The sequence below is a fragment of the Dromiciops gliroides genome, chromosome 6 (genome assembly GCF_019393635.1).
Source record: "Dromiciops gliroides isolate mDroGli1 chromosome 6, mDroGli1.pri, whole genome shotgun sequence".
NCBI classification, from domain to species: Eukaryota; Metazoa; Chordata; class Mammalia; order Microbiotheria; family Microbiotheriidae; genus Dromiciops; species Dromiciops gliroides.
The window spans coordinates 42853114-42872445 of record NC_057866.1 but is presented as its reverse complement, the minus strand read 5'-3'; the positions used below and the strand labels follow the sequence as shown (position 1 = coordinate 42872445).

The window sequence follows — 19332 nt, the reverse complement described above, 5'->3', positions numbered from 1 at the left end:
CAAACAGAATTACTTGCTGATTTTTAAAAATACCACGTCAGTATGCTTTCTAAGATGAGGGGTATTCATGTTTATTTTTAGGGGAAAAAAAAAAGGTTCCCATAGATGGTTCTTTTAAGTGAATATGATATATAATGTATTCATGAATAAGTTAAAAATCTTTCCTTCTTTAAGGAAAAAATGACAACAAAAAACAGGCAGGCCTTTTGAGGTCATTTTGTGGTATGCCATATCAACTGTCCTGAATGTCTTTACGCAGAGGAACTAATTTATCAAAAAATGACACTTAGAAACTTGAAGAGATTTACAGAGCTGGAAATTACCAAGGAAAGCAGAATGGAGTATTTAACAAACATGAGTCACCGAGTCTGCAAAGTGGGATCCATGACAGGGAGACATTGATGAATGGGATTAAAGCTAATTGAGGTTTGGGAAGGAGTGATGGCACGGATTTTTCTTCTTCTTGCCTGTCTGTGAATATGGGCATGAGGAGATATTTCAGGAAATTGTGCTAAATTAAAATTAGTCGGCAAAGTTCTCCTAAAGTAAAACCACACATTAATATATGCATTTGAATAAACATTTTAAGGCTAAAAATGATTGATACAATTACTGTACTAATCATAAATACGGATTGCTAATAGCTTTCTGACTCATGGAATCCACACTCGCGAATTATGTAACGTAAATTAACCATATAGTGATATAATAAAACTGAGCGAATTTTAACTACTCGAACATTAAATGAGGACCACTGAAGAGGCCTCAGAGGTCATTCACTCCAATCCACTTCAATTCAATTTCTTCCCCTCCCTTTGGCACATGAGAAAATTGAGAGGCAGATAGGTTAAGTTAAGGGACCTGTCCAGGGTCATACAAGTAAGAGCCAGATCTTTTGACTCCAGACTCTGTACACTTCCCAAGGCATTCTTAGCTCGTGGGCAGCCACAAGAAATAGGCAGAGGGTCAGATCTGGGCCATGGGGCCACAGCTTGCCAACTCATGCTTTTAAGGTAACACTTTCTTAAGCAATTCGATATTATTCTTCTAATAACTTCCGTGGGAGAAAGCAATGAAAAATTATGCCTTCACTAGCCATTACTATGATCCCTTAGTTGTACTCACGTTAACACAGAAGACATCAGTCATATGTAAACACTGTAGAGAGAACCCTGAACCTTTCCCCATGTACTAACACATTACCTTAATCACATAAATTAATCCACCACTTTCAGCAATAAATTATATATAGCCTTTTGATACTGGGCACTGTGGGAAATAACAAATGGTCGGTGAGCCTATAATTCAGTCTCAATGTTCCTACTAAGCTCAATGAAGACAGGAAATGACAGTGCTAAGAATCATTCCATTGACACAAATGCTTTATCCCTCTGCTCCCATGCCTTTGACCTTCCAGTCAAACTAGCCAACCAATCCACCAGTGCCAGAAACTTGGATTCCATCTCCTGTCGCTATGCTTCTTCACGGGCTGTCCCTTGTGCTTGGCATCTACTTCTTCCTTCCTCCTATCTCTTGGAATCCTACATTTTCATTAAGGTTCAGCTCGGGTACCAGCTCCCATGGGGCACCTTTCTTGTCTTCCTCAAAATATCTTGTATTTATGCAAGAGTGTGGCATGGTGCATAAGAGGCTCAGTGTGGGACCAGCCAGGAAGAGCCCACTTCGTATACATACTGGCTATACAACCTTGGGCAAAGCATTGATCCTCTAAGACTAAAAGTTGTAGAGAAGGCACTGACCAGCATTGGTAGAATTTTTCATCAGGAGTTCCTTATTCTCATGAATTCACAGGTCTACTCTGGACCCCATTGCTTAAATGTCTAGCTGATTTACAGCCCTGTAGTCTATATTCTACGGCCATACCACTCTGAACATGCCTGATCTTGTCTCATCTCAGAAGGGTCAAGCCTGCTTACTACTTGGATGGGAGATTTCCTGACAATACTGGTGCTGTGGGCTTAATAATTAGAGGCAGCTGGATGGTTCAGTGGATAGTGTATTGGGCCTGGAGTCAGGAAGATCAGAGTTCTAAATCTGGCCTCAGACAATTACTAGCTGTGTGACCTTGGGCAAGTCACAGCTTTTGTTTATCTTAATCTACTAGAGAAGGAAATGGAAAGCCATTATAGTATCTTGCCAAGAAAACCCCATGGACAACATGGGGTCTGGCAGAATATGACAGGACTGAACAACAGTAACAACAAGTTCCTTGGAGGTAGAGAAAGTTTTGCTTGTATTCCAAGCAGTTTTTCACAGTGCCCTGAATATAGTAGATGTTCAGTAAACACTTTTTGAATCGAATAAACAGGTTAAATGTTGGCACGTGTAGAGAGGGACTAAAAGTTCTATTTGATGAATTCATGATTTTCTTAGAAAGTTGAACACGTGTGGACAAATGGAAAAAAGTACAGCAGGCCCACCTCTATGGATAATTTTGCAGCTATGAAACAAGGTTGCCTAACTTCCATTTGGATTCCAATAATTCTGTGAGCTCATTGATTTGCACATCCCCCCAACAAAGGAGACTACAGCCCACTCATGGATGCCCAATCCTGTGTGATCTGTGCACGTTGCTCCAAAAGTTAACACAGGTCATCCACCAAACACACTGCAGGCCTTCCTCACTTTCTTGTGACATCGTTAGTGGAGTGCCTGGACTGCCCACCTGACATATCTCACAGTCACACTGTGTCCAGTTTTCCCTTCCTAGCAGACCCTTCCCTGATGCAATCTCTTACTTTTATCCTCTGAAATTCCACACTGGTTCCATGTTGCAGCCTGATTGCATCCACCATGCATCTCTCAACTAACTTCTGTGTATCATTTATTTTTAATTTGTTGGAGACTATGCTATGTCTCCTAGCCAAACCTGACTCTTGGTAGGATGGTGAAATTAAATGGATGGGCCTTTGTTTCTGGGAGAAGGTTGGGATCATCTAAGAGTTCTGCAATTGCTGAAGGAAATTCAGCCCACTCTGTTACTCCTGTTCACTTCCAGGCACCAAGTGCTATACACTTGTGAGCTCTGTCCCAGATATACATACATACCAACCACACTGACCAATAAACACTCTAAGGCTGCATAATCTGGGCAACAGGCACTTCTGTGTTCACTTGGTCTTTCCTACTGTATGGATGGTCAGGCATAACACTTGCCATGGATGAGGAGGAAAGATTTTATGTCATTTATCTTAGATAGCCCCAGCTTGTAGGGGGCTTTAGGTAAAAAGAACTTACATTTGTACATTATATTCATGTCTGTAACTTAGGACACTAGTTCTGCCAACTACATTATTGTATTTTATTATTAAAACCTTTGAAATGGGGTATGTTGTAAAAAGGAAGATGGCAGTGGGAGAGCAATATTAGCAATTAAAGTACAGAAAGAAATACCGATGGTCATCTTGATTTGGAGTCATTGATTTTAAGTACTAAGGGTGCTCAAATGGAATCAGAAGATCTAGGTTCAAGTCTGAGTCTGTCTTTTACTAGCTAGGCATTCTTGGGGAAGTTTGTTTTCTCTGGGCATAGATTTTTTTCTTATGTAAAATGAGAAGCTGAAACAGATAATTTCTAATTCCTTTTGTATCTCTAACATTCCACAAAATAGTGCCATGAGATCAAATTGGAACTCTTTGAAAATAAGCACACAAAAAACTCCATAATCCCTTCCCTTCCAAAAATCTTAAAACCCAAAGAGAATGAAAGTGAATGTTCCTTCTCAGTCAGAAAGATATGCTCAAAAATATCATTGTAACCCCTCCCCCCAAAATAACCCCCATTCAAATTCTGTTGAGTATATTCAGGGGATGATATTAAAAATCCACCTCACTGTCAAGTTTAAAGACAAAAACCATCTTGATATTATTATATCATTGAAAATAGTGCTATTCTAATAATATAATCAGCTTCTAAAAGCAAGATTAGTTGGTCAAGTTCAACTGCAGCTTTATTCTAGAAATCTTTTAAAAAGCTCAAGAGTAATGGTTTCAATGAAAGCAATCAGTTCAATACTACTGTAGTAAGTGTTGTAATCTTGTAAAAGCATTTACTCTGAAATGCTGAATACAAAGAATATGCTTATCAGTCTTTCCAGGAAGGAACCCATACACATTGGTCCAAAAAATCTGAAATGATAGCTCAGCGAAAGAGGGATGTTAAGGACATTTCAGAGCAAAATAGAAGAAATTCAGCCTATTTAAAGGGAAACTATGATTAGCAGAAATTCTTGTGGAACGGTGTTCTTTCCACAGGATATTCTGGGCAGCAAAGGTGTAGATTAATTTACACAGTTTTTTCAGGATTTCTCTTTCATTGTTTAGGAACATCATAAGTAACTAAACTTATGTTTTACTATGACATTACTAAATTTTCCACTCTCTCTTTGTGATTTTAATGGCTTGGTACTTTCAAGGGATCTATGACCTCATTACCTTGGGTAACTGTCTGATGATATGGATAACTCATTTATTTTTTCACACTGCATGGGACTCTTTACATTGCTTGGCGCTGTGTGGCTACCAATGGTGCATACAATCTTGTTCTAAGACAAGTTTGTCTCGTTTTCCAGTCATGAGTTTTTCTGATGCTATCCATTACATTTCTACCAAATACGTACTAACTATAATCCCCTTTCCTTTCTTTTCTCCCTTCTTCCTTTCTTCTCTTGTTCTTTCCTTCTCTCCCTTCCTATTCTTTTGTATACCAAATATGTACAGGCTCTGTGATTTCCTCAGCCTAGGGAACTCTCTCCACCAACAGGTCTAGATTTAATGATAAAATACAGGGGAATGAATTAACGACCACAGAAATTAAGTAACTTGTCCAAGATCATAAAGACACTAAACAGGGGCAGCTAGATGGCGCAGTGGATAGAGCACCAGCCCTGGAGTCAGGAGTACCTGAGTTCAGATCCGGCCTCAGACACTTAACACTTACTAGTTGTGTGACCCTGGGCAAGTCACTTAACCCCAGTTGCTTCACTTAAAAAAAAAAAAAAGACACTAAACATCAGAAGCAGGATTTGAACTCAAGTTTTCTAGTACTGTACCTACTAAGCCATAATATCTATTTATGTGAAGACAAAAAATTCCCTATCTTGTGTTGTACATTTTAAAGATTCCTATAAGAACTGAAATCAGACTTTGCTAGGGAATAGTAGACAGAAGGGCTTGCTTAGTTCTTCTCAGTAGAAAAAGTAGACACCAGTTATCTCAGCCATGTGAATATGGATAATTCATTTCCTTAACCTAGACCTCAAATTTCCTCTTCTACAAAAGGAAACATTTGGACTAGAAGGCATTAAAGATGATTTCAGATCTAAATTCTATGCTCTTACAGTGCTCTGCTTGGATAATTCTTCATTGGTCATAACATATAGACTATTTACTCATAACATGTTCTGTCCATTACTCTCTGGGTGAAGTATGACCTTAATTCTTCAGGGACAGCTATATTCCAAGACAGAAAGTCCTACATATTCACCAGAGGAATGTGATGTTAAAACATGGTCTTCCCCCCCCCCCCCCGAAAATTTTGTGTTAAATGAACTACGAAACTTCCCAAACGCCATAGAGATAGTTCTCTTCCTGTTCACATCTAGCTTCATCAATTGCCACTGGGCAGTGTCTAAGATATATGCCTTGATAGACTAGTCCGATGGCCTGTGTACATAACTATACCTCATATCTGGCCCAATGGGCTTCTTGATCTATTGGCAGGACATTGCCTCTCAGGAATAATACAGAAATGTGGTGAGAGACCCAACAACATGGAAAAAGGTAGAAAGAGGCTGGTATTGCCCACATATGGCTAAGTGGTTGGGATGCCACTCTTTGTGAATGATACACCTTGGTGATTTCATTAAGTCCCAGTACACTGCAAATCCTCCTAAAAGAGAATTAGCATCACTCAAAGGACTTTGATTTAACCATATAAATGGAAATGGTTTGGTAAGAAAGATAAAGGAAAGCAGTTATTCCAGAACAGATATAATTAAAATTTAAAACTATTTCTAATCAAGTGAACTTTATGATAATTATATCAATTTTTGTAGGTGTTAGTTCTCAGGCCACCAATCATAAAAAACCCCAAACAAAGTAAAGTCAATGGAATATGACAAAACATGGACTGTTTCCTAATGTCTTTACAGTAAGATGGTGGTATGTGAGATATGTGTGTGTGTGTGTGTGTGTGTGTATAAGTAATGGTCATTTAGGTAAGGAGAAGAATTGATTCTTTTATACAGATATTTTGGAGGAATGTATAGTCTTGCTCTAAGATTTTTGGTAAAATGATGTTTATAGATTTATAGAGATTCTCTTACACCTTTTGTGCATTTCCCCCCCATGTTGCATAATCTATTCAAGATGTTGAAGAGGAAATAAGATTTTACACCATAATTGAAAATATACTGACCACCTGTTACATGGTGGTCATTATTCCTTATTTAAAAACCCATATTTCACATACAACATGATTGCATGGACTATAGCTGTTGACAATATAGCAAAATAAGGGTTTTTTTGGCCTCAAATTCTTTTTTCATAAGTAATTTTAAATTGTAAGAACACTGCCTTGAAGACTTATAATATTTCATACATAAGTATTCCCTCTTGGGAACATGCCAAAAGTTTGTTTTGGGGGATTTTAAACATTTTGTTTAAATGTTTTTGGAAATATTTTTAGCAGTCAAAATTCTGTCATTCCTATATGAATTATATGTACAATGGACATTGTTAATAAAGAGTCAAGGGAATGCAACAGGAAAGGAGTGTATTAAGTCAGCTCACTTAAGAGATATCAATAATTCGAGTCTCTGAATATGGAAGTATTTTGAAGAAAAAAATAATGTAAAATATTTTTATAAACTGAATTTCAAAGAAATGAAGCAATTCTTACAAATGCTAAATATGTTACCCAAATTGGTCAAAATATTATTCTTATGTGTGTGTATGTGAATATGTATAAATGGGTGAGTGTGTAACTAAAGGCCCTGTGGTTAGGTTGCTATTCTATCACTCACTTGCAATTCAACACTTTTAAATACCTACCATATGCAAGACCCTGTGCTAGGGACTGAGGATACAGGACAAAAATGCAAAGGTCCTTGACATTTGGAAGGCCAAGTTCTGGGAACAGCCAGTAATCCAGTGTGGCTGGCTGGAACCAAGAGAAACAATATAATTTAAAGGTGCAGTAAGAAAAACCAAGTACTAAGTCGGACAAACATGGGGAGAGTTGTATGAACAGATACAGAGAAATATAAATAGCACCAAGAGAACAAAATATATAATAACCAAAATAATGTCAATGGAAAAACCACCAAAAGATGCTCAAACTCCTTTGTAATTGAAGTCCAAGTAACCAAAAAAACCCCAAAGAATATCTTGGAGAAGAGACCATAAAACACTTCCCTCTTCACCGCAGAAGGAGGGGACTCTTAGAACCAAATATTATATATACTATCCAATGTTTCTGTTTAGTTGTTTTCTTTTTCATAGGGGAGGGTTTCATTAGGAGAAGGATTTTTTTTCAAAGAAGGAATTTTGGAGCCAGAATGTGGAAGACCTTAATCACTGAGCTAAGAAGTAGGTATTTGTATATTAGAAGCAATAAGGAGCCCCTGATGACTCAAAAACAGGAAAGCATCAGGGTCACACCTGCGCCTTAGAAAGAACATTCTGGCATTGGTGTAGAGAATGGCTTTGAGGTGAGAGAAAATGGGCACAGGAAGACCAGTTAGGAGGCCATAATAACATTTCAAGTTAATTCCTTCCTTCCTTCTTTCTTTCCGGGGCAATGAGGGTTAAGTGACTTGCCCAGGGTCACATAGCTAGTAAGTGTCAGGTGTCTGAGGCTGAATTTGAACACAGGTCCTTCTGAATCCAGGGCTGGTGCTTTATCCACTGCGCCACCCAGCTGCCTTCTGTGATCTCTTCTTAAAAAGTTATTTTGATAATCATAGTTCAGCATGACTGGTTTCCTTTGTAGTCCTATGCAAGTGATTTTTATTATTTTCTGAGAAGGGTCTAGAAGTGACAGCAGAGTGCCAAAGGGGTCCAAGGAACAGAGGGTCATGAGGTCCTGTTCTACAGTGATCATTTTGCAGAATAATTGTAGCTCCACTGGGATATGGTTCGGGGCGGGAGTTTCTAAAAAGAAGAGGGAGGAGGGTTGAGGGGGGTGGTTGGAAGGTTCACCATGTGAAGTAAGGCATGTGGTCATGGAGAAATATGGCGATTGGTGTTTAATGGTGCCTCAGGACTAAGAAAGGTCTTTACATGTCTATTTTACAGATAAAGAAAGAGAGGCAGTAAGAATTCAAGGATTTGGTGAAGCAAGTCCCCAGAGCTAGCAAGAAGTGGCAGAAGGGAGGTCACTTGCTTCTGAATCCAGGGCTCTTCCTACTATGTGAAGCTACTTATAACACATATGAAGCCTGAAGTGTGTATAAAGAAATAATATCTGATTAGGAAGTTTGGGCCAAGTAGAAGACAAGGCAAAGGAAAAACTTCTCAGGAATATTAATATTCATGATACTTTCAATATAGCAAAATTCCAAATATTGTGAGTAACAAATCCCTTTAATGATTTTGCTCCTTGAAAAAGCTATTAAAAATCAACCTGAATAACCTTGTTAGAGATGCGTTGAACCCAAGGGTGCAGGTATAGGCTAGGCCTTAGAAACGAATGATTACCCTCACAGTCAAAATATGAACTGGCAGCAACAAGATTTGCTCAATAGTGAACATATATTATTCATTGGTTAAAAATGATTTTGCCAGATAGTTTCAGAATTCCTAAAATAGAAGAAAAAGTCAATAAGTATATTGTGGGACTTTGGGTGGCTCCTTTTAGAAACCACCAAATTGTATCTCAACCAGAAAGCCAGAAAATGTCTTGTCAACACAGGGTTCCTATAAATCGCAATCTAAATGACTTAAAATGCATACATACATATTTATGTAAATATGCAAACACAGACAGATACATTTGCATTATTAGTTCATTCAAAGTATTGTAGGCTTGTTAAATTTAAAAAATGTTCATTCTACATGTCGTGATTGTGTTAAAAGCTACTCACAAACCCATCCCCAAAGAAAAGTGTGGCTATCTGGCTACTGTTTAGATCAATAATGGATAATTATATTGTTAACATTGGGAACTTTGGTAATAAACTAGGTTAAAAAGAGTCAAAAAGGTTCTGAAAGTTGAGAAAGAAATGATGGATTAGAGATACTTCTGGTAGGGTTTCAGAAAATACTTGTTGATTAATAAATTTAATTTATCAGGGATAATGATCCATAACAACATAACAGGGATAAATGTAAAATATTCTTACATGGCCTAAAAAACTGATTGCACAAGTATAATATGGGAAAGATTTGGTGGTAATTCATGTGAACAAGATGGGAGATTTAGTGAATTACAAACACGAGTCAGAAGTGCCATCTAGCAGCAGCATAAGCTAATATGATCTTAAGTGACGTTAATGAGAAGTACTATAAGTAGCAAAAAAAGGGATTGTTCTTCTGTACTCTGTCCTAGGACAAACTACATTTGAAACAGTGTTCCATCTTTAGGATTTTAGAGAAGTCACAACCTCTCTGGGCTTCCTTTTATAAAATAATAAAATAAGAAAGTAGGTTGGCATAGATGATTTAAAACATCGAGTGTATTAAGAAGTTCAATGGAAATTTTATTTTTTTAAACAGTAGGAAAACAATTACTATCCATTTAAGGAGTTTATGATTGATAGTTAAGTAATACAGGAATAGAGATAGAGTTTAGACCTGTGATATCCCTATCATAGGGAACTTCCAGGATAGGAAACTTCTTTAACAGGGCAGGTCAGCACTCTCTCTAACTTTGATAGAGAGAATCACCTAGAGTACTAAGAAGTTAAGTGACCTGTTCAGGATTAAACAGCCAGCATCAGAGACAGGACATGAACCCAGGTCTTCTTGGCCTGGAGGCCAGATGTCTATTGTAAGGGATCACAAACGTTTATGCCATACTATCTATAAAATACTACCAAATATGGTGCTAAAGAAAAAAAGTGTTTTGTTCACTCTGTTGAGATAGACTCCTTACACGAGAAGATCAGAATGACAATGTCTTTAGAGTTGGAAGGGATCCAAGATGTCATTTCATTACATTGTGTCATTACATTGGCACATCAATTTACAAATAAGGAAATTAAAGACAAAGGATGTTAAGTCATTTGCTCTGAACAGTCAGTAGAGATACTCAGATGTGAACTTGTGTTCTGATGAGACCCAGGGCACTCTTACAAACTGACTTTCAAGAATACTTTCAATAAAGGATAGTCTGTGATCTTCCAAATTGCAAATATGAATTCTGGGAAGTATGGGAAGATTAATTTGCACTGATTCATAGGAAAGTAAGAAGAGTTAGAGAAATAACATACACAATTACTACAATAATGTAAATAGAAAGAAGAAAAAAGAAAAACTCTGAAAGTCCCAAGTTCTCAGAGTCTCAATCTTCTCCCTGGAGAAGAGTTAGGAAAATTAATATTCCTCTATTCTTTGCAGTGGCTGAAGTCTAAGCATGTTCTTGTAGATATTGTAAAAAATGGTTAAAAGGTTGGTTAGGAGAAGAACATTGTACACAGTGTCATCAATATTGAGTGTTGATCTACTGTGATGGACTATATTCTTCTCACTAATGCAATGGTACAGAAGAGTTCCAGGGAACTCATGATAGAAGAGGATCTCCAAATCCAAGAAAAAAAAAAAGAACTGTGGAGTATAGATGCTGAATGAACCATACTATTTCTTTTGTTTTTGGTGCTGTTGTTTTTCTATTTTGAGGTTTTTCCTCATTGCTCTGATTTTTCTCTTATAACATGACTAATGCAGAAATATGTTTAATGTAACGATTGGAATGACGCCACCTGCTGGATACTTACTGTAGAAGAGTTCTGCCCATGAAGGGAAGGTCTTTGAGGGCAAGACCAGGAGTCAGGAAGTGACGTGGGCTAGTGGGAGGAGGAAGGAAGAGACTGGCGCTCAGTCTCGCGCTCTCTTTCCTCTGGACTCTGGCGGAGAGCGGAGCTAGAAATGTGCTCTCCCTTTAATAGATAGGAATCTAGGCCTTTCTCTCTCTCTTTACCAAATTCTTATTCTCCTTAATAAATGCTTAAAAGTCTAACTCTTGCTAAAGCTTATAATTTATTGGCGACCACTCATTAGATATTTTAGACAGACTAGCTAGAATTTTAACCCTTAACAGATGGCTGACCACGAAGAGGAAAGCTAACCCTCAGTCTTCTTCTGATCTGCTGGTTGGGTAAGAAATTTCCCCTCCCTCTCCCTTTAACTGCTAAGTACTGGTGTACTGGCTGTGTTTTTCCTTTGAATTTTTTCGAATGGACCTTTTAAACTCCCTAATTATCCTATTTTTGATTTTGGTCTGTTTAACCAGACAAATGGGAGATAAGATCATGTTAATGCTTTGTTTTTGTGGATTTTCTATTTTTCTTTTTATTTTTGTTAAAAGAGCCAGCAACTTACTCACACAAGGAAATATCTCTCCCTCTCCCAACCATGCTTTTTCAGAGAAACCTGAAGAGATTCCCGCAGCTTTTCCCAGTTCTAACACTAATTGTTGCTCTAATTTTGCATGCCTGGAGGCAATGACCCACCCTCTAGAAGCTTTTAATCCCCTAGCACCTGGAGGCAAAGTGGGGGAAGAGGAATCCAGGCCTGAGTTCAAAATCAAGTCTGATTCAAATTGCTCTGGTCCCTCCCCTCCTCTCCAGACCCCACCCTCTACTCCTCCTATGGCCAAGCCCATTGCTTCCCCTGCCTGGGAAGTCCAGAGATCTGATGCGCATGCTCAACTTTTTCTACCTGCATTTGCAGCTTCAGGCTCAGCCCTTCCCCGGCCTGGCTGTGCTTTTGAGACAATCTTAGAAAACTCTTTAAATTCCAGATATGCTTGTTTTGTTCATAATTTTGCTAACCTGCTTTTGTCTTTAATTAGTAATCTTATAAAGCATTTGTATGGTGAAAAGACTGACAGACAATATAAAGGGGTTAAAGAAGAAAAACTTAAACTGAATAAGAATGACAACCATCAACATAGTTCAAGACTCTGCTTCTTTTGCCATGGAAGGGTATATATTTTAGAGAAATGTAGAAGTAAGCAGCAAGGTATTGATACGAGTGTTGGGGATTTTAGATATCGGAATCAAAAGTGTTCTGAATTCACTCAGAGTATTAATGTCAGTTCAGAGGTTACATAGGATTTCTATGCTATTATATATACATTTTGAAATTAATGGTATGGGTTTATTTTCATAGAGATTTTCATGCTTTTGAGATTGTGTCTTATACTTAGTTTTTAAAACAAGGAGAATATTTGTAAAAGCTTTTTATAGTCATGTGATCAAGTTTATATTTTATAATACTCTTATTGATATTAAGTTCATATTCATTTAGATTTCCTTAGTTTGAATTTCACTGTCTTTTATTGTTCCATTTGTATTTTCTTCTATTCATTTGTCTATCTAATTTTGAAACATGGCAAGATGGTTTTGATTTCATAATACAATGTTAATTCTAGGAGTATTGTGCTCCCATATTCTGAGTTGTTTGTTTTTGTTATTTTTTCTCAACTGATTATTTGATCAAACTCTTTAAAGCATTTCCCTGGCAAATTGGTTGCCATGGCAAGTGTAAATTGATTCTAGAAGTATTATTTTTGATAAGCATATTCCAAAAAAAAAAAAAAAAGAGGGGAACATTTGTAAAAGTTTTCTTTTTTCAAAAAAAAAAAGTTCTTTGAGATTCTGTTGTGCTTTAACTTGTATTTAAGTATGTTCTGATTTTTCACAAAAGTAATTGTATACTAAGTAAAAAAAAAGGGTATTATTTGAAATTGTTGCATAATTATATATTATATTTTGAGTCAAGATGTATTCACATTTTTTGCAATCATTTATTATCCTCAATTTTAAATCCATATGAGACTTGGATTATGGGAACTTATCATTTAAGACATTAATTGCCTTTATTCTGAGTTATCAGATGCCAGTTGGCCAAGATGCCATCCAATCACAAGAGGAATACATGCAAGAGCAGACACTGAACTGTCACATGAGGGGAGACATGCATGAAGTCAAGGTATGGCCGAGGGAACGGCTTTTGACAAATGTTGAGGTTGGATTCTCTTGGTTTAATATTTTATTCTCTTTTTCCCCACAATATTGTACAGATGGCTGGAAGTATTCATCCCACCCATCTCACTTCTACACCTGGCTTCTATGCTCCCTCCTATATGCCTGATGCCATGGACATCTCAATCCCATGCATCTGATTAAGTCTGACTCAGTTTCTTCCAATATGTTCGGTGGCATGGACATATATTCCATCCACCTATTTTAAGCCTGGCATACTGTATGGGCAGTACATATTGCTCAAGTGTGGGAATGCTCATATCCCATCATTTCTCTGTTCTTTTATGGTAACCCCCATAATTATCTCAGGTGTCATGATAAATAACAGTGTTGAATTTGGCCTTGACACCTGTTACCAATTATATTAGATTTTCTAATTTCTCATAATGGCATGAGGATAATTAGGCAGATGATGCAAAAAGTGATGAAACAAAGATAAAAATTATTTTTAAAAATTAATATCGCAGCAATTGTCTTCTCAAATACCCTCCATAAGGGGGGACTATAGTAATATTATAATTTTAAAGAATGGTTCAATTTTTGTTTTATTATATGTTTCATGTGTAACAACTAAGATTCTGAATTCCCTTAGACATGTTTTTGAGAACTTTCATTGTTTGATTTGATTATTGACAAAGCTATTTTAAAGTTGTGTTAAGCTCAATTTTGTAGGAAATTTCCTGGCTGATTACCAGTATCCACACATCAACCCCTGAAAAGACTTCCATTCCACGACTACACCTAGAGGACATCTGAGAAAAGACTTTCAGAGACTTTAAATGAACAGTTTTGATTTGTTCTTTTTGTTGGTTTTTTTTCTCTTTCTGTTATAATATACACCATCTGTAACATGTATTCTCTGCAGAGGCCCTCCCTTTGCAAGACTAATGTCAAAGCGTCGGTTCATGAGGAAAAAAAAAATCGCCCCTCTGGACAAAACTTTCCTCTCTTCCTTTTCTATATTGTTGTTCACATATTATTAGTTAGCAATAGTTATTATATTGTTTTTACTGTTCCGTCAAGGAAACATTTTGTTTCTTGAGGAACAACAGGGGGGACTGTAACGATTGGAATGACGCCACCTGCTGGATACTTACTGTAGAAGAGTTCTGCCCATGAAGGGAAGGTCTTTGAGGGCAAGACCAGGAGTCAGGAAGTGACGTGGGCTAGTGGGAGGAGGAAGGAAGAGACTGGCGCTCAGTCTCGCGCTCTCTTTCCTCTGGACTCTGGCGGAGAGCGGAGCTAGAAATGTGCTCTCCCTTTAATAGATAGGAATCTAGGCCTTTCTCTCTCTCTTTACCAAATTCTTATTCTCCTTAATAAATGCTTAAAAGTCTAACTCTTGCTAAAGCTTATAATTTATTGGCGACCACTCATTAGATATTTTAGACAGACTAGCTAGAATTTTAACCCTTAACATTAATGTTATTATATGTCTATGTGTCTATGTATATATGTATATATATATGTATATGTATATATATATATATATATATATATATATGTATATATATATATGTATATATATAAACCTATATCAGATTACCTGCTGTCTAGGGGAGGAGGGGAGGGAGGGGAGGGAGGGAGAAAAATCTGAAATTGGAAAGCTTGTATAAACAAAAGTTGAGAACTATCTTTACATGTAACGGGAAAAAAATACTTTATTAATTTAAAAAAAATTTTTAAAAAAGGTTAGGTTTATGTGAATGTTTTTTCTATTTTTTTTTTTTACTCTTTGTTACAAAGGATGGCTCAGGGATATAGTCAGAAATGCAGGTAATAGAAAAACAAAGGTTTCAACAGTCAATCATCATGAATTAAGCAATTCCTATGTGCCAGAAACTGTGTTAGCCCCAGGGGCTACAAAAACAAGGAAGGAGACGATGCCTGTTCTCAAGGACCTTATGCTAAGATTCAAAAACTCATACAAAGTAAATCGAAATGGAAGTGACAAGGATGAAAGGGTGACACAAGAATTCCCCCCAAGCATAGCAGTACATGGCCACTAATGGAGGGGAAATAGCATGATCTTTCTTTCTGAGCGGGTAATCATTGGGTTACAGTGAAATTGGGAGAATTCTTAATGATGGATCCGAGTCCTCAAGAAAGGGTTGAATTGTCTTTGGTACATATGCTGTTTAAGAAGTTGAAGAAATACATTATACATATAAATATATGTATATATACATACACATACATATTCATGTTCATAAAATGTTCACAAATGGTGTAAAGATATCTAGAAAGTTACTGTTTAAAGATAAAAACCCTTTTAATTTCAAAAAATCAATCATGTGGAACACTTCTACCCTTCAGAATGCTGAACACAGGCAGTATGTCAACAAATTGTATATGTTTTCCCCTTTAGCCTTCATGGAACAATTCTAATCCATAAGAAATTTAACAAGACATAGGCAAAGTTAAATATCAGCAATGACAATGTTCTTAATAGAAAAACCAAGTCTACTTACAGCTTGGAATGGATCGGTTTGGTTCTAGTTCTGGAAATGCCATTAGAGCAGTCATCTCTGGCAGGGCAGCTTGCTTTGGGTCCTCATGAGTTTGGTCGGCCCAAACAACTGTTTTCTTGCGCTCCACTAAATGCTCAATTTCCTTAAAGTCGGATTCAAAAGCAGAACTTGCCAGTCCAGCTTCTTTTAACGCCCCATGCTGTTTTCTTAGGACTGGGAGCAAAGTGTTCAGCAGACTACAGCAAGCAAGGGAAAATACACCTTAGAATTAAGAGGAAATATTCTTAAAACAGTAAAACTGCTCATGAAAATCACAATGTTGCATTTGAGTGGCCAGATAAATAAACTGTTCCTCAGCCAGAAGAAGTAAAAAAAACACGGAGATCTCCCAGCAGAGCTAGAGAGGTTTTAAAAAAAGAAAAATAAGTTTCATGATTCTAAGTAAAGTCAGAAAAGAGAAAATATTATCTTCAAAATGTTACAATATTAATTTCTAATGGGTATTCTAATGGTCAACAGCTCTGAATATGCTACTTGAAAACAAGCTTTTCAGTTAAAGGTAAGCCATACTGGCTAAGGCACTACCTCTCTGGGCCTCAAGCTGCCTCCTCTCCAAAGTGAGAGGGGTGGTGTGGATGATTGTCCAGAAGTTCCACAAAATAAAACTACACCGACTTACTTTTCTGTCTGTTTATGCTGCTGCTCTTGAAGAGAGGCGAGATTCATCACGTGTCTGATCTGCGTTTTTAAGTCTTTTATCTCAAGCTTCAAGTGGTAGTCATGGATATCTTTACTGAGCTCCTTGAAAAAAAGGAGGGTCAAACAAGCAATGAAAGGTTGTACAAAGAAACTTAATGCCCAACTCTAAAATGATCAGTGAAAAACTTTATTATCCAAAACAAAAGTTTCAATAAGAATCTTTTGATTAACATTAGTAAATATATTGTTGATTGATTCATATGCAAACTATCCATCCCATAAAACACTTGCTCCATAGAGGACTGACCCAACTGACTGGAGATCTTTCTCTAGGTGTCTGCCTACTTGGTGAGCTTCCCATTTGATGTTGTCCCGTGCCCTGGCTACGGATCACCCTACTTCCTTTTCTGATCATACATTTTGTCAAGTAAAAGGTTGACTACACCCTCATGGTCCTGTGGGTGGAAAACCACATGCCAGGCAACTCCTGTTGGAAAACCATGCCCTGAGTGCCCCCATACACATTCACTGTTTCGTGACAGCCTCTTAGCACTGCCTCCTAATCCTTCTTCCTCCAGCTCCCCTTTTTCCCAGGCATATGTTCTTTTCAGTCCCAAAGATTCCAGATAGAGTATTAATTTGGCATTGGTGAAATGCTATCTACTTGTACCTTCAGACTCCTCCCCACCCTCCTTTGTGCACACAGACTCAGACACCACCTGCTTGCTTCCTGATTTATCCCCCCGGGCCAGCTAAGCCAGGGAATAGGGTGGCCCTGCCCTTATAACTGTAGGCCTCAAGTGCCCCTTACTGGCACCAGCCCCAGGGAACCCAATGTTCCCAGATGCTGCTTCCTGTTCTCTGAGATAGCCGTATCTTTTAGATGTGGAAAGGAAAACATGAGGGTTTTTTCTGTCTCGTTTTCATTCTACTTTTGTTTTGTTTTATTTAGAAAACTTTTGGGAGGTGTTCAACTGACATGTTTCCAACATGAAAGGGGAAAAAAAAGGTTCTGTGGCAATTTTCAAGGGAAAAAAAAATAGATTAAGATACATAAAAAATGACACGGCAAAGAGTTTAAAACGAATAGTGTAAAAATCCCATTTACTTTTTAAGGCAAGATGAACCTCTTAGTTTGTAACTTCTACTTAGAAATACCCTCATTGGGACACCTAGGTGGCGCAGTGGATAGAGCACTGGCCCTGGATTCAGGAGGACCTGAGTTCAAATCCTGCCTCAGACACTTGACACTTACAAGCTGTGTGACCCTGGGCAAGTCACTTAACCCTCATTGCCCTGTAAAAAAAAAAAAAAAAAAAAAAAAAAAAGAAATACCCTCATCCACACCCTGAGAATTTTCCTATACCACTAAGAAAATATAATCAATACCTTACCCAAATAATTAGAATTCTCCCATAAAATATACTCATTTCAAGAAAATAAAGAAATCAACAATATGATTAAGTTTTAAAGGGGAATGAAATAGAGCAATGAAGATAGTCTCCTGAAATGAATTTTTCAAACAATATATTTTTTAAAAATGCATAATTACAGCAATGGCGCTTATATCACAGGATACCTTATTGTGCTATGGGGATGACATGGGTTTTCAAAGGCCTTGCCAATGGAATATAGGCCTGGGAACCAAATTGGAGAGATTTCCATGGCTCTCTGTTGTCTTGAGGGTAAAATACAAACTGGAGAGACCTAAACCATATCAATATGGATATTCTCATTACAAATGAAACCTCAATTTATATGAAAGTTAAATGCAAGGTTTTGCATATTTTGAAGCACTTTATATAATACCATTTAATCCTCACAACAACCCTGGGAGCCTATTATTATCCTCATTTTATAGCTGAGGAAACGAAGACATAAGTTACATGCTTTGCTCACACAACTACTAAGTGTCTCAGGCTGGATTTGAACTCAGGTCTTCCTGATTCCAAGTCAGGTGCAACCTGACTGATCTGGTTGGCTGGAGCCAGATTGTGGAGGGCCTTAAATATCAGCCTAAGGCGTTTGTCTTTTACTCTAGAGACAACAGAGAGCCATGGAAATCTCAAAAAGGAAAGTAACGTCATGAATAAACTTGTCCCTAAGGAAGTGGATTTCTGGTAGCTGTGTAGAAGATGGCTAAAAGCAGGGAGACCTATTAGGAACCTACTGCAATATGCCAGATGAGAAGCGATATCAACACCTTGGCTAGGACAGTCAGTATGAGTGGAGAGGAGGGGGTAGAGTCTCATGGAGTTTTTATGGAGGTGGAATGGGCAAGACTTGATGTTTGATTGAATTAGTGTGTGTGTGTGTGTGTGTTGGGGGAGGCGGGGTGGAACAGGGGAGAAAAGGAGAAGGAAAATGCAAAGATAGCTCCAATCTTATGAACAATCTGCACGATTAGGATAGTAGAGATGGTAGTTTGCTCAATAATAACGTGGAATTTTGGAGGAAGGATGAATTTAAAGTGATAGACAACGAATTGTTTCAAACACTTTGAACTTAAGATGCTGCTGAAACATCAGGGTAGAGATGTCCAGCTGGCAATCAGTGATTTGGATCTGGATTGAGATGAAGGCTAGATATGTAGAAAAGATGACTGATAGGATCTGGTGGGAACTGATAGGACCACTAAGAGAGAATGTGGAGTGAGAAGGAAGCACTGAGAGATTTAAGGAGTAGAAGATGGACTAAAAAGGTCTAATAATATTTAGCAGTTGGGGCAGCTAGGTGGTGCAGTGGATAGAGCACCGGCCCTGGATTCAGGAGGACCGGAGTTCAAATCCGGCTTCAGACACTTGACACTTACTAGCTGTGTGATCCTGGGCAAGTCACTAAACCCCAACTGACTCACCAAAAAAAAAAAAAAAAGAAAAAGAAAAAGAAAAGAAAGAAAAGATTTAGCAGTTAAGAAATCCATGACAAATGGTT

At 37.6% G+C, this 19332-nt stretch overlaps 1 protein-coding gene across 2 annotated transcripts in view; it reads right to left on the bottom strand.

Moving 5' to 3' along the window:
- The window catches only part of KIF18A (kinesin family member 18A), a 104433-nt gene that overhangs the window by 31150 nt on the left and 53951 nt on the right, over nucleotides 1-19332 (bottom strand). For both annotated transcript variants that reach the window (XM_043971764.1, XM_043971763.1), the window contains 2 exons: nucleotides 16379-16500; nucleotides 15700-15935 (listed from right to left, as the gene is read on the bottom strand). In XM_043971764.1, coding sequence (XP_043827699.1) covers nucleotides 15700-15935; nucleotides 16379-16500 — 358 coding nt within the window. The remainder of the gene's footprint in view (nucleotides 1-15699; nucleotides 15936-16378; nucleotides 16501-19332) is intronic.